General features: G+C 45.2%; 1 protein-coding gene and 1 long non-coding RNA gene across 3 annotated transcripts; both read right to left on the bottom strand.

Moving 5' to 3' along the window:
- Positions 1-3069: 3069 nt before the first annotated feature.
- On the bottom strand, positions 3070-4044 carry LOC118219446 (ATP-binding cassette sub-family A member 17-like). The gene is made up of 3 exons (XM_035402604.1): positions 4037-4044; positions 3675-3899; positions 3070-3350 (listed from the first exon to the last, which is right to left on the bottom strand). The coding sequence occupies exons 1-3, from the start codon at positions 4042-4044 to the stop codon at positions 3293-3295; spliced, it is 291 nt and encodes a 96-aa protein (XP_035258495.1). The 3' UTR covers positions 3070-3292.
- A 1905-nt stretch (positions 4045-5949) lies between these two features.
- On the bottom strand, positions 5950-15487 carry LOC118221816. 2 transcript variants are annotated; one of them, XR_004764181.1, is made up of 5 exons: positions 15409-15487; positions 12836-12931; positions 6921-6964; positions 6520-6722; positions 5950-6204 (listed from the first exon to the last, which is right to left on the bottom strand). It is a non-coding gene; the product is annotated as an uncharacterized LOC118221816 (long non-coding RNA). The 2 variants fall into 2 exon arrangements; XR_004764180.1 differs by lacking the exon at positions 15409-15487 and adding an exon at positions 13074-13215.

Raw genomic sequence — 15487 nt, 5'->3', positions numbered from 1 at the left:
ACCGCAGGCTCCCGTCGGGTTTGGGTACAATGACTATTGGGCTGCTCCACGAGCTGCGGGACTCTTCAATGATCCCCATCTCTAACATTTGCCTGACCTCTTCCCGGATGGTATCACGCTGGGCCTCAGGGATCCGGTACGGCCTCAGCCTAACCTTCTTTCCGGGTTCTGTGGTGATGTGGTGGGCTATGATGGAGGTCCGGCCTGGGAGCTTCGAGAACACATCCCGATTCCGTTCCAGAAGTTCTCGGAGATCTTGGATCTGGTGGCCCGTCAGCTGCTTTCCCATCGTTACCTCAGGGGTGCCCTGTGGGGAGACGTGAGCAGAGAGGGCCTGTGCCGGCGGTTGTTCAGTTTCATACCAACGTTTTAACAAGTTTATGTGGTATATTTGGGTGTGACGGCGTCGTCCCGGTTGGCTGACTTTATAGTTGACCGGCCCGGTTTTCTCAACCACTTCGTATGGCCCGTGCCATTTAGCCAAAAATTTACACTCGTGGGTGGGGACTAAGACCATCACTTTATCGCCCGGCTGGAATTCTCTCACCTGAGCTCCGCGATTGTATACCCGGGCCTGGGCCTGCTGTGCCTGCTGCATGTTTTCCCGGACCATGGGCCAGATCTGGGCCATCCGTCGGTGCATCTGCTCCACGTGCTCGATGACCGTGCTATGTCGCGAAGGTTGGCGCTCCCATGTTTCCTTGGCCAGGTCCAACAATCCTCGGGGTCGCCGCCCATACAGCAGCTCAAATGGTGAAAACCCTGTAGACGCCTGAGGTACTTCACGAATGGCAAACATGAGGTATGGTAACAGTTGGTCCCAGTCTTTACCATCTATTTCGATCATTTTTCTCATCATCTGTTTCAAGGTATGGTTAAACCGCTCTACCAACCCGTCGGTCTGCGGGTGATAGACGGAAGTCCTCACCTGCTTCACCTTCAGCAGGTGGCACATCGCCTTCATTACGGTGGACATGAAGCAGGACCCCTGGTCGGTGAGTATCTCTGACGCGATACCCACACGGCTGAACAGCAGGAACAGTTCTCGGGCTACAGCTTTCCCGGTGGCCGTCCGCAACGGAATGGCTTCTGGGAACCGGGTAGCGTAGTCCATGATGACCAGGATATATTTGTGCCCCCGGCTGGACCTTGGAAGGGGGCCCACGATGTCCATGGCGATGCGGTGGAAGGGGACCTCTATGATGGGCAGAGGGATCAGGGGGTTTTTATACTTCACCTTGGGGCTGTGGAGCTGGCACTCAGCACAGTGGCGACAGTACTCCTCGACGGCCCTCTTCACTCCGGGCCAGTAGAACCGTGCGATTATGCGCTCATATGTCTTCTCCGCTCCCAAGTGGGCCCCCAGGAGGTGGGTGTGGGCGAGGTACAGGACCTTTGAAATGTAAGTCTTGGGGACTAACAGCTGGTTAACCATCTCTTCCTTGATCTGGGATACTCTATATAACAACCCCTGCTCACTCATAAAATATGGGTAGGTTGTTTCACTTACCCCCGGTAGTAACTGCCCATCGATCTCCTGGACGTCCCTCCAGGCCTGTGTCAGGTTGGGATCCTGCAGCTGCGCGGTTCCAAAGCGACCCTGCTCCCCGGTCTGGCTCCCTGGCTGTGGTGCAAACTCAGTGAAGGTCTCATCCGAGCCTACCTCCTCCAGGCCGACGGGGTTCTCGGCTACGGCCTCTGATGCGGTGGCGGTGGTCTCCTTAGTACGGCCGGTTTGCGGCCTCCCCTCACCCGCAGCATCCGTCGGTCCTGCCTGGTTGTCCCCCGAGAGGCCAGCCCAGGCCAGTTGAGTACCCCCTTCGGTGTGCTGGGGTCGCCTCTTCTGGGGTCTGCGCCTGCCCTCTGGTTCGAGGTTCGCTGGAGACTCCTTCCAATACCTACCAAATACAGCACAGTCCCGGCCCACCAGTACAGGGACGGGCAGGTTCTCCACGACTCCTGCCCGGACGGCCACCGAGCCTCGGGGGGTGGTCATCACAATGTCAGCCGTGAAATACTGCTTAGTGTCCCCGTGAATACAGGCCACGGCAATTGCCTTACCTCGGGAGTCCCCCGCAAACTCCGGCCGGATGAGGGTCACCATACTGCCTGAGTCAAGTAGGGCCTCGGTATCCCGTCCGCCGATTGTTACCGGAAATGTTGGGGCTCTGGCTCCCTCATGTGCCCAGCAGGTGGTGATGTATCGGCACGGGAACACCGGGGGCTCCGACGTATCTGCGGTGGGCATGGGCTCATCCCGGTCGGGGCAATCCCGGGCAAGGTGACCTTCTCTTCCACAGGTATAGCACCTGCGTCTTTCCGGGGGTCCCCTTGGGGGCGCTGTAGGGCACCCAATCGGTCGCGGCTCCAGGGGTTCAGCCATTCTCCGGGCGGGGCCTTTCTCCAGCCTGTACCCCCCGGCTGTCCCTCTTACCGTGTCGGGTCGGCTGGTCCGCAGCATCTCCTGCGTGACCTGGTGATTCTCCAACAGGGCAATTAATAGTTCTAGTGTTCGGGGGCCCTGTTGGGCAACATACCTCTTCGCATCCGGGGGCAGGGCCCGGATGCACCGGTCCAGCACCACTCGATCCAATAGGGCGGGACCATCTCCTTCCACCAGCCAGCTCCGGGTGATGCGGCTCAGGGCTGTCACTTGGGCTCTCGCTGGTTGGCTGGGGCTATAGGCCCACTGGTGGAACCGCTGGGCTTTAGCTGGCAAGCTATAGCCATACTGCGCCAGAATGGCTGCTTTGAGGTGGTTGTAGTTGGCGGCCTCTGCATCGGTCAGGTCCCGGCAGGCTTTCTGGGCCTCCCCGATCAGAAACGGCGCCAAGATGCCCCCCCAGTCTCCCCGGGCCCAGCCTTCTCGGTGGGCGGTGCGTTCAAACAACTCGAGGTAGGCTTCTACGTCATCCTCAGGAGTCATTTTTGTCAGTACATCCCGCGGCGTCAGTTTGTTCTCTGACGGGCGGGTGACCAGGGCCGCCATGGCTGCCTCCAGCGTCTTCTGCGTTTGCAGCACAGCCTTAATAGCCTCCTCCATTTTAAAAAAATTTTTTTTTTTTTTTTTTTTTTTTTTTTTTTTTTTTTTTAGAGCTGGTTTCTGTCTGGTTCCGTCACCCCGTAGCGTGGAGTTAGCATGCCCGCATCCTCCACCATGTGTGAACTCTCTCAGCCAACGGGGGGTTGAGTGACGGAAGAACCAGCACGGTGAGGCAGAGGTAGTGTTTAACAAAAAAGGTCTTTAATAATTGTAAGGAGTGGGGGTAGGGGTAGGGGGAGCCAAAACCAACTAAAAAGTCTTCCCGGTCGGGGTATCAGTGCTCCGCTCCAGGTCTTCACACCCTCTTCTGGAGAGAAACGAAAAAAAGAAGTGGGTTAAGGGGGGATAGGGCGTGGTCAGCCCGATCCGGGTCCGGTTCCGGTTCCTTGCTCCGGCTGCCGGCTGGTGATCCTCCGTTTCCAGCGAGTTGGCCCACGGCCGCTTCCAGTCTCTTCCCGGGGTAGAGTCGTCCAGCGTAGCAGCGACGAAAGTCCCAGCAACTCCCTTTCCTTGGGTTGTGCTGGTCTATATAAGCCTACCTGCTCGTTAGTACAAGCAGCTTCAGGTGGGCGCCGGCAGCCAATCCAGTAAGCAGTTGCAGGTGTGCGGCAGAGTGGAAAATTCCCCTTACCTTCCCTCTGCTGCAGCCCTGTCCATGGTGCTGCCGGTTGTCGCCTCAGTTGGTCTGCCGGGGGGCTGTCCAGGGTCCTGAACGTCTCTAGACAGGGGTTTGCTAGGTACCGCCCACTCACCACTTTTCCCAGCGGCCGCCGGTGTCGATGGGCTCGGCCGTCCTGGTGGTCTCGTGGGGAGCACCGATAAGGGATCGGGGCGCCACAATACCCACTCAGCACATCTCTCATCACACCATACAGAGATAATGGGCACTTATCCCAGAGGCAAAAGAAATTCAACACACTCCACAGCACAACCAGAGTTGTGACTGAAAGGGCATTTGGACTTCTAAAGGGGAAATGGAGATGACTGAAGTACCTGCCCATGGAAGACCTCAAAAAAGTCCCGGTGGTAATCACAGCTGCATGTGTTCTATACAATTTCCTCTTGAGGGAGGAAGGGCACCAAATGGAGGATTGTGATGATGTGGATGGCAACGATGGAAATGAATGTCAAGCAGTAGACCCTGAAAATACAGTTGAAGTCAGAAGTTTACATACACTTAGGTTGAAGTCATTAAAACTCATTTTTAACCACTCCACAGATTTCATGTTAGCAAACTATAGTGTTGGCAAGTCAGTTAGGACATCTACTTTGTGCATGACACAAAGTAATTTTTCCAACAATTGTTTACAGACAGATTATTTCACTTTTAATTCACTATATCACAATTCCCATGGGTCAGAAGTTTACATACACTAAGTTTACTGTGCCTTTAAACAGCTTGGAAAATTCCAGAAAATGATGTCATGGCTTTAGAAACTTCTGATAGGCTAATTGACATTATTTGAGTCAATTGGAGGTGTACCTGTGGATGTATTTTAAGGCCTACCGTCAAACTCAGTGCCTGTTTGCTTGACATCATGGGAAAATCAAAAGAAATCAGCCAAGACCTCAGAAAGAAAATTGTGGACCTCCACAAGTTTGGTTTATCCTTGGGAGCAATTTCCAAATGCCTGAAGGCACTACGTTCGTCTGTACAGTAGTATGCAAGTATAAACACCATGGGACCACGCAGCCGTCATACTGCTCACGAAGGAGACGCATTCTGTCGCCTAGAGATGAACGTGCTTTGGTGTGAAAAGTGCAAATCAGAACAAGAGCAAAGAACCTTGTGAAGATGCTAGAGGGAACAGGTACAAAAGTATCTATATCCACAATAAAACGAGTCCTATATCGACATAACCCTAACCCTAACCTGAAAGGCTGCTCAGCAAGGAAGAAGCCACTACTCCAAAACCGCCATAAAAAAGCCAGACTACAGTTTGCAACTGCACATGGGGACAAAGTTCTTACTTTTTGGAGAAATGTCCTCTGGTCTGATGAAACAAAAATTGAAGTGTTTGGCCATAATGACCATCGTTATGTTTGGAGGAAAAAGGGTGAGGCTTGCAAGCCGAAGAACACCATCCCAACCGCGAAGCACGGGGGTGGCAGCATCATGTTGTGGGGGTGCTTTGCTGCAGGAGGGACTGGTGCACTTCATAAAATAGATGGCATCATGAGGAAGGAAAATTATGTGGATATATCGAAGCAACATCTCAAGACATCAGCCAGGAAGTTAAAGCTTGGACGCAAATGGCTCTTCCAAATGGACAATGACCTAAAGCATACTTCCAAAGTTGTGGCAAAATGGCTTAAGGACAACAAAGTCAAGATACTGGAGTGGCCATCACAAAGTCCTGACCTCAATCCAATCGACAATTTGTGGGCAGAACTGAAAAAGCATGTGCAAGCAAGGAGGCCTACAAACTTGACTCAGTTACACCAGTTCTGTCAGGAGGAATGGGCCAAAATTCCAGAAACTTATTGTGAGAAGCTTGTGGAAGGCTACCCGACATGTTTGACCCAAGTTAAACAATTTAAAGGCAATGCTACCAAATACTAACAGAGTGTATGCAAACTTCTGACCCACAGGGAATGTGATGAAAGAAATAAAAGCTGAAATAAATCATTCTCTCTACTATTATTCTGACATCTCACATTCTTAAAATAAAGTTGTGATCCTAACTGACCTAAGACAGGGAATGTTTACTAGGATTAAATGTCAGGAATTGTGAAAAACTGAGTTTAAATGGATTTGGCTAAGGTGTATGTAAACTTTTGACTTCCACTGTACTACAGGTCATCTTGGTTCATCTAAGTTTTCAGAAGTTTCTGTTTCGCAAATGAATGAGAAGAATACAAATACTGAATAAAAAGGCACAAATGTGATTTATTTCCTTGCAGCATAGACTACATCATGCCATGAATCATGCCAGTAAACAAACAAAATAGAACCTAAGCCATCAGCAGAATGTGGGAATAAGTTCCTATTTTTTCTTCGTTAAAGAAAATTGTTTTAAGATGTCATTCCTTTCACTTGCCACTTCCATTGCTTGTTTTTGCAGGACCATGAGTTCCGACATCTGCCTCCTCTGCTCAGTGACATGCTGCTCAAACCACTGGGGTGCTTCAGATGTGGATGCAAATGTCTTCAAGTTGCCCTACTCCCAAAAAAATACAAATGCCAGTATCAAAACAAACCTGTTTTAATTGCCTGAATTTATTTTCACATGCCTCTGCTTCAAAGTCGTATCCTTTAGCCAGCATTTCTGCAGCTACCTTTTTCCACACTTCTACTTTCTTTAATACAGGAGATTGAAAGTCTTCAGCCATTTGCTTCGTTAGACAAATTATAAGCAAGGTTGCTTCGTGCGTCCATGGCTTTGTATCTACATCACACATTTAAATAGATTAGTCACAGAAAATATATCAATACTAAAATTGTGTTAGGAAAGAGGAATCAACTTAAAATGTACCTTTTGCATTTGTTGGGGGTTTGAGACTGGTGCCCACTTTGGCGCAGAGGCAGGGGATGGTCCAGCAAGAGACAAATTCAGTGGTGCAGGAGTCAGAGACAACTTCAGTGGTGCAGAAGCCGGAGACTTCAGTGGTGCAGCGGGAACGTGTAGGCCTAGTGGAGCTGGAGGATTCGATGCACTAGCCTATTCCAAAGGGATTGCTGAGACAGAAAGGGGAGCACACATTTTACCAATGAAGCTAATTATATTAAACAACTACATTATAATGTTGAAATGCTTTCAGAAACATGAGATAAAGAGTGTTTATGGAAATCAACACATACAATAACCCATACAATAAATTAAATTAAATAATTATTAGCTTATTCTATTAAAAAACTTTACTATAAAATACTTACGACAAACATGTCTTCTAATGTCTTCAATTGTTGCATACACCAAGCTGCAGTGGACACATTTGTAAAGGACTTCAGTTGGATCCATTGTGCGTACTGCCTTTTTAATACAGCTTTTATATACACATTGCTGCTGATTGGGTAACACCTCTGACACACCCACCAAACAAAAGTAAACATACCTCAAAGCCCGTTGCACACCATTTCAACCCGTTTCGAGGAAGCATGTCGTTCAACCCGGAAACGGTAGCAAAACAGTGCACACTGTTTTCAGATTGAACGTGCCCCAGGATTGCGTTAGGTAATCAGCCCAGGTGCTTAAACGTGTGCTGCTCTCTACAGTTCGGGGCCGAGACCAGGAGCTCACACCGAGAGCGAGTTTCTTTATTTGAGTTGCCTTTAATTTCAGTTTTGTTTCATTTAAGAAGACGGGAAAAAGTGAACCCCTGCTGAAAAGTGGGAGGAGCTGGTCAGGTGGAAATCTGGCCAGCTATGAGCGGGGAACTGAAAAGTTGCCGCTCGGTTTTGCTTTCTTATGTCTTTGTTATTTTAGTTTGTAGTTTCAGCCTGGAACTCGTGAAGGGGAAGGGTGAAGATGGTGTTTATTTTATTTCATGTTTGTGTGGTTGCTCTCTCTTTCTCTCTCTCCATGCGGCAACCAACGGTGTTCCCTGGTAGTGCCGCATCTCCCTCCCAGGGATGTCACGCTGGCGTGTGACAGAGACAATTTTCAGTAAGTCAGTGCTGAAACGGAACTCAAAACATTTTCACATGTTTCAAAAAAGCAATCATTGGGCCATATTTACTGAGCATGCTGCAAATTACCGTCAGTGCCACACAATTCTACATTGCGACATGTTTTCAATTTAGTACGGTATTTACGAATACTGGTTATGTAAATGAGCACAGCCACAGTGAGTTCATTTAAATGCACTGCCAGTATTTAAGATGTGTCTAACGCATGGCAGGAAAGCAACATTGTTGTCCCGCTCTCTGGTGAAGTTGGGTTTTAAACAGCTGTCAGGATCTATGAATGCAATGGGTAGGCACTGTTTGGAAAAACATTATTTGTATCATAAGCCCCACAAATCCTTATTAAATATGGCCCGTTGTCACTGTAGAATAAAGTGAATGTCCAGTCAGGATTGCAGGTTTTCACTGACCACACATTTATTAGCAGCTGTGCTGGGCTGAACATGAACATGCAGAAGATTGTCACATATTACTTTTCATGACACCTAGTCAGCCGTTAAGGCTACAGAGAGGTACTGTCGTTTTTAATGCTATTATCAGCATTTTACGACAGCCACTTCATAAGGTTGTTTCAATAAAAATTACAAAGGCTAGGTTCATTGTAATTATGAATTATGCAGACCAAAGAAACAGCAAGTCTCTTTGATTGTTTCAATAGTTTTTGGACAACAATGGAGGGATATTGGCTGTATCTGGCGTTGGCTAAATGGACAATATTTGTTGGTAAGACAACTTCATTGTAGGTTTTAGTCTTTTCCATTAAGTTTCTATTTAGCCTATTTTTTGTAGGAGCAAATTTCACACTTATATGTATTAAAAGCATAGGCTATCAGAAATAGGCTTAATATTTGCAAGAATCAAAAGTGCAAATTAGTTGCCTTAAATTACAAGGTATTTGTCGGCACATTGGTCCATGTAACAGTTAAATATTCTGACTTCCCTTAGCAAATAGCGAAACAGCAGCCTATATAGGAAGAAACGGACAAACTGAGACCAAATTTCTATTTCATTTGCTGAGGGACATGAGAAAACTGAACTTCCGGACCATTATTGTGAGGTTTCTTTAAATTGCCCCTGTTGGGCTGACCTTAAGGTCACTTCATAGTATATCTGGTTTAATATGTTCCATCCTGCCCTAGTGGTGTGGGCCTCAGTACCCACAGAATGGTAATAAAGCAAAGATCTATAATTAATTAAAAAATGGGCCACAAACACACTGCAAATTCAAAGCCTGCAACAAACTCCGTTCTGGCCAACAACCCCACTCGTCCCCTTATCAGCGCTCAGGGCAATAAATGGCAGTAAAATAAAAGCAGTCCCCCCCCCTACTCCCACAATTACTTATTACACCGTAACCCACATAATGAAACTTGGTTACTTGGTCTCATTTATTTTTGCATGACAAAATTACATACCCTTTCAGCTTTTAGAACAGTAGCTCAGATCACTGAAATAAATCATTCAGGAAAAAGTTTTAAATGTCCATATGTAATGTATATTCAACACTTGCATCTTTGTGGCTCTTTTGTTTATTTACATGTTTCTGTAATCCAAAATGCCTCTGCTCATATTCATGTTAGCTATGGTCAGGCACAATTTCCAATAAAAACCAACAAGCTTCCATTTGAAACATGGCTGGTCTGACCACCCTCATGCTCTCTTTAGTACAGTAGTATTTTGCTTAGCAGGCGTTTGCTTATCTGAAAAAACGATGGGCTTACTTTTAAGTCAATCACGTTACAAATTAAACAAGACTGCAACCTTTCAAACTGGGGTGGGGGGGGGGGGGGTGAGGGTGCTGATGAATGGTAAAATGGTAAATGGACTGCATTTATATAGCGCTTTTATCCAAAGCGCTTTACAATTGATGCCTCTCATTCGCCAGAGCAGTTAAGGGTTAGGTGTCTTGCTCAAGGACACTTCGACATGCCCAGGGCGGGGTTTGAACCGGCAACCCTCCGACTGCCAGACAATCGGTCTTACCTCCTGAGCTATGTCACCCCTGATGAGCGGTGAGTGTGAGCATTTGTTAACCTAGTTAGCGCGTACGGATGCTATCCTGCACACATGAGTAGGAGCTACAGACACACAGCTACAACTCGCGTACGAATGCTATCCTGCACGCATGAGTAGGAGCTAATGACACATAGCTACAACCACCGATACAGATGTATGGACACACAGACGCTACAACTACCAACTTGGATCCAACCGGATCCAACCAGTGTCGCCTGTGTGACGTCAGTCAGTTGGCACCTGGGCCACGCCAATTATAACACTATTTACTGAATAAAAAATGGTTGTTATAAAAGTAACGCTATGTACATACTCATTCATTGTCTAACATTAGGCTAACTTAAACTGTCTTTACACTGCCGAGTCGGGTTAAAATGCTGTAGCAGACCTGGGGTAGAATTAGTGATGATCAATTTCCACAAACGCTCTTTATCCTTTTGCCCGATATTAACATCTTTACACCGCAGAGAAGAATTTGCGGGATTCACTGTGGCTCGTGCAATTATGTATCTCGTGCACAATAAACAGTCTTTTTCGTGAATGATTGTTGTGTGATATTTTTGAAACAACTGCCTTGCAAAATGTTACCCCTGGTGTTTCTGGTTTTGCTAGCTAAACTGTTCGAGAATAAAGCTGAGCTGGGTGTTAAATTAGCAATCAGAACAAGAAGAATAAAATAAAAACAAAGGAGATTTCATCAAAAAAAGGGCATCAAGGCTGAAGGAACATATGAGGAAGCGTAATAAAATAATAACAACGCTAATCCATACTGCCGTATTCTTTTATTTAGTTTTCTCCGGCTTGACATCTTTACACAGAAATCAGACCCGACTCTGCTCCACCTATACCCCGGCTTTATTCAGATCATTATAATATACTGATGCACTTGATGGCACTGTAAATAACGGTAACGTTTAGGCCAGTTCAGATCAATGATTCACAACGAGACTGGATGCAACTTGCAAAATTCCAAGACGTCTGATTGTAAACGTTCTCAAACTGCACTTGGTGATTTGACAAGGTGGGTCTTTTGAGACCCCAGGGCAGGCAACGGCTCTGCTACTAACCAGTTCACACCGCTGCAATATTCTCTGCAACATTCTAAAACCGTTTCATCTCGTTGCGAATGGCCTTTAGTTAGCTACACTGCAACGTTGCAACAAGGTAGCATTGCATTCGAGAGACGGTTTGCGAGGACGGTACCGGTCGGTAGCGTTAGCTAGCGTTTTTTTCTAATTGTTAGCTGACATTAGATTGTGTTATTTACATTAGTTAGCTAGCTAACGCAACGTTACCTGATATGAGAGATGGATACTGTGTGCAACATTGTCTAAACTAATGTTGTCTTTCTTGATATGGTCCAGTAGCTAGCGTTAGCTGTGCAAATAGCTATGTAATGTAGTAACGTTACATTGTCATCAAATGTAATACAAAATCTACATCAACAAATAATATGACCTCTCATGTTAGACAAAAACTTTTTAGGGTTCCATAACCACCCCCACCATCACCCCCCCCCCCCCCCCGTTATTGTAACGCTAGCAGACACCGGAAAAAACAGTACGCCGCTCACACACAAGTGAGTTGAAGAGCGAGCCTGTTGCGTTAGCTCCGCCTACCCTCTCTGGCGGACAAACCACTGATGGGTGATGGAAAACACGTCACTAACTATGCAACGCTTGTGATTTTTTCCCGGGTATGTGAAGTGCGAAATGGGTTTGCGTGGTCACATCGAGTCAGCCAGCTCACTAAACCCAGGCATTTTTAGGTGCATTTTTGAGACGATGTGTGAGGGGGACACCATTCAGAACGAACTCCTGGATTGCATGTATGACGTCTACAGGGAGGAAGTAGCCAAACAATTGAGAGAGACCCAGTTTGTTGCTGTCCAGGCAGATGAGACTACTGATATATCATGCAAATCCCAAATGGTCATAGGTGTTGCGATATATGGTAGACAACACTGTCACGGAGCAATTCCCAGAGTTCATCGAAGTGAAGGATAAAACTGCCATCGGCCTTTCCAACGCGATCAAACAAGCCCTTGAGCCCCTGGGGCTGACTGACAAACTCATTGCACAAACGATGGGGCAGCGGTGATGAGTGGTAATGTAGGTGGTGTGCAAACACTGATGAAGGAGACCTACCCAAAGGGTACCTATGCATTACACGCAGTCAGTGCAGACAGGGTAGTAGTGGCGAGGGCAGACTGGCCGGCGGCACACATGATATCTGTCACGTCAGCTGAAGCTCGTCATCTGTGGTGTATGCGATCTCCCTACCCCTGGCACTGCTGCAGGCACCACAGGACCAGTGGCAGCAGAGAGCAGTGGTGCGTTGGTGAGCTGTGCAGAGTGCCCTAAGGGATCAGACAGGAAGACGAGGCACAGGTGTCATGTGTGCCGTCGACCAGTCTGCCCTCGCCACTACTACCCTGTCTGCACTGACTGCGTGTAATGCATAGGTACCGTAAGTTATAATGGTCTTGGAATTTGCCTGCAATCCTTATTTAGTATAAAATAGTATGAATAAATATCAGTTAGTGTCCATTTACAGGGGGATACATACGGTCAAAAATTGCTAATTGGCAATTAGTGATTTTTCGCCTCAAAAAAATCTCCCCTACAGTTTGTGGTGATGCTGGAAGGCTGCGCCTTTTCCAGTCGAGGCCCACATGTCCCGGGATTACGTCGGCCAACGCAGAAGCTCTTAGCTCTAGTTGTTTTTGTTCTCAGGAATTATATGTAAACATTTATTTAATTTTTGACAAATTTTCAAAATATTTTTGTAGTACCCTCCTCAATACCTTCTTTTCATTTTTTGTCACTTTTCATAGGGAGAATTGAAAGTCCAGTAGTTTATCTTGCCTTGTATTTTTGTACGTTAATAAATCTTTATTACAACTTTTTTTTTTTTTTTCCAAAATTGCGTATGATATACTCGACGGACGTTAGTGTTCTAGGGTTAATGTGACTGGCATTCCAGTGGTGGCACTTAGCCCTCCCATCTTCATCTCTTTTTGTACGGCAGCCAACCTTTTCCTCCAGCCTCATCTAATGAATACAATGAATATGGTGACACACAGACAGGAAAAAGACAAGATCAATTTCACTTCAGTTTTGCTGGGAATAGTCAATGAAGGGGCTTACTGTATTTTGTATTCAACAGGGTCTGGACAGCCATAAGGAAATCGTGACACTTTTTCACAGCTGGTTTCTCGCTTCGATGTTGGGTTTCCTCTTGGGCTAAAATGGGAAAGAAACATGTCGTATTATTTAACTAGTGGTAGCTATACGGTTATTGTTATAATAATTATTATTATTATTGTATGATTTACTAAAATGAAAATCTAGTGTAGGAATGGTCAAGTTAAAATGAATACTTAACCTATTACTGACATGGAGAAATCCTCTAATGCTTTTTTCATGAAAGTGGTGGCGCCATTGGTTGCGTAGTATACCGCCTCAAAGGGATGCGTTTTTTATTAGTCAAAAAAACTTCCCCCTCCACACCAAGTTCCTCCAGTGTAGTCAGCTGCATAAGATAACAGTAATGCAGATTGTCTCATCCAAACAAAGCTTTTAGACTTTGTTGCAGGTGTCTTGTCATTTAGCCGCTATATATTTCTTCCATGCTTGCGCAAATCGAAGCGCAACAAATTCAGCATGCAAGGTTGCCACCTGGGGGTGAGGCAAAATTATTGCTCCCATCAAAACAACAGTTCCGGATTGGACAGCTTGTTTTGAGAATATGAAATCTCTGCAGCTATTGAGGTAAGAGTGGAATGACTGGCATTGAGCAACAACACTTGCGAACCCCTCGTGATATATTAATGTCATTTTGTGGAACAAGCCAGTAACTATCTTACTGAGTATACCTTTAAATGATCAACTGTCATAGAGGATCATTTCATGAGGCAGTGTAGTATAACAGCTAAAGAACTGGTCTTGTAACCTAAAGGTCACAGGTTCAATTCCTTGGTAGGACACTGCTGTTTTATCCTTGAGCAAGGTACTTAACCTGCATTGCTTCAGTATATATCCAGCTGCATAAATACTATGTTAAATTTGCTCTGGATAAGTGCCTGTAATGTAGCTGTAATGCAAAAGATAATCAAGGTGAAGTCTCATTAGTGTCATAATCTGTGGCAAACAGCATTACATTTCTTGTTTCAAACCAAATAGTGTAAAATATAATTGAACTGATACTGATACCTGTGTGGACCTATCCTTATTTATCCACTGAATAACTGATCATGTAGTTCATGCTAGTATGTCTACTATAACTGTGCACTGAAACAAATAAGTCCATTGTGAAAACATACCAGAATAGTTACAGTTGAGGCCAAAAGTGTACGAACACCTAGGCTAAAGATATTCAAACTCAGTTTTTCACAACTCCGCACATTTCATGTTACCATACATTTCTTTTGGCAAGTCAATTAGGGCTTCAGCTTTGTTCACATCAGCGGTCATTTTAAAACAATCGAATAGAAACAGATTTATTTCAGCTGTAATTCACTATATCAGATTTCCATTGGGTCAAAAGATTACATACACCAAGTTGTCTGCCTCTTTAGCATGTCTGTCATGCTATAACGCACCTAAATAAATTAACCAGTGGAAACAGTGTACTACACGAGCCACAAGCTAATTAGGTAATTATCAATCATTATATACTGAATGCAATAAACATGAAACAATAAATAAACGGAGCTACAGTTTACAAACAAATTAAACAAAGCAGCCGCACTGCATTTTTTTAAACATTGAAATAAGAGGCACGGTATTTCACAGGATTTCATACTGCCACCAGCAATAATATAACTTGGAAACAAACAGTTTAGCTGTACTCGCATTTTGTTCTTTGATGCATTAAATGTTTAAGGAAAAGAGAGAGCAACAAGGTAAGTACAATTTAAAGAAATGATTTGATTGGCTTGTTGTAGAATGCGTCTGTGTGTGGACTGCAATATCAGTGTAAAAGGGGTGGGGAGAGAAGTGCACCGCATTCACCGGTGACTAATTGCATGAAATTAATGACAGGTGCGCTCCTCAGCACCCAGCAATTTGCCACAGATTTACAGAAAAAAGGGGTATTTAACTCAGCCTTTTCTGCCTTACCATCACATTTACAATTTAGTCACAGTGCACAAAACAAGCTGTTTAGACGCCTGTGCCTAAAAACAGCTTTCTTTTAAATCATCATAACAATGCAGTCCCCTTACCCAAAGGAGGGCTGAAACTGACACCTCAGGTTGATGTTTATGGTATTTTATAATCAAATAACTGTTCCCAACAAGTCAAACAACTAATAATACTACAGTGATGGTACTGATATCACTAAAATCCCACTCTGTTCCCTAAGCAATCAATCTACTCTTTGTATACAGGCTAGCAAATGTCATTATTCATTATGCATTATTTCCATTGAGCTGAAAGCATTTTCATGAGCATTGGAAAACTAGCATTTCTATGTATGTAAATAGAATGTTAAACAGGAGAAGTGCAGATTTTCTAAAAAAAAAAAAAATTTAAAAAAAGCTACTTCTGAAACAGTGAAAGTAAATAACCTAAAAGCAAGCTACTACTACCCTCTCAAAGATCTACCCATCATGACTTTTGCTTCTGCTTGGAAAGCCCATATACGTTACAGTAATAATGCAGTGTCGTGTTCTTTAAACACAAAACAAAGTTATAATGCAATACAATATGAGAGTTACCTGAAACTTTAAGACTGGTATTTCACCCTCCTCCTACTGTTTTCTCTTCTGTTGTCTAAGGCAGTGGTGTCAAACTCGT

This window comes from Anguilla anguilla, chromosome 2 (assembly GCF_013347855.1).
Source record: "Anguilla anguilla isolate fAngAng1 chromosome 2, fAngAng1.pri, whole genome shotgun sequence".
Taxonomy (NCBI): domain Eukaryota; kingdom Metazoa; phylum Chordata; class Actinopteri; order Anguilliformes; family Anguillidae; genus Anguilla; species Anguilla anguilla.
This window is presented reverse-complemented; position numbering and strand designations above follow the sequence as displayed.

What these genes read in the sequence shown, in the direction of transcription:
- LOC118219446 (XM_035402604.1), bottom strand. An exon ending in AGGGCTGCAGCAGAGGGAAG is followed by an intron (nt 3,351 to 3,674) that starts GTAAGGGGAATT and finishes GTTTCTCTCCAG; the next exon opens with AAGAGGGTGTGAAGACCTGG.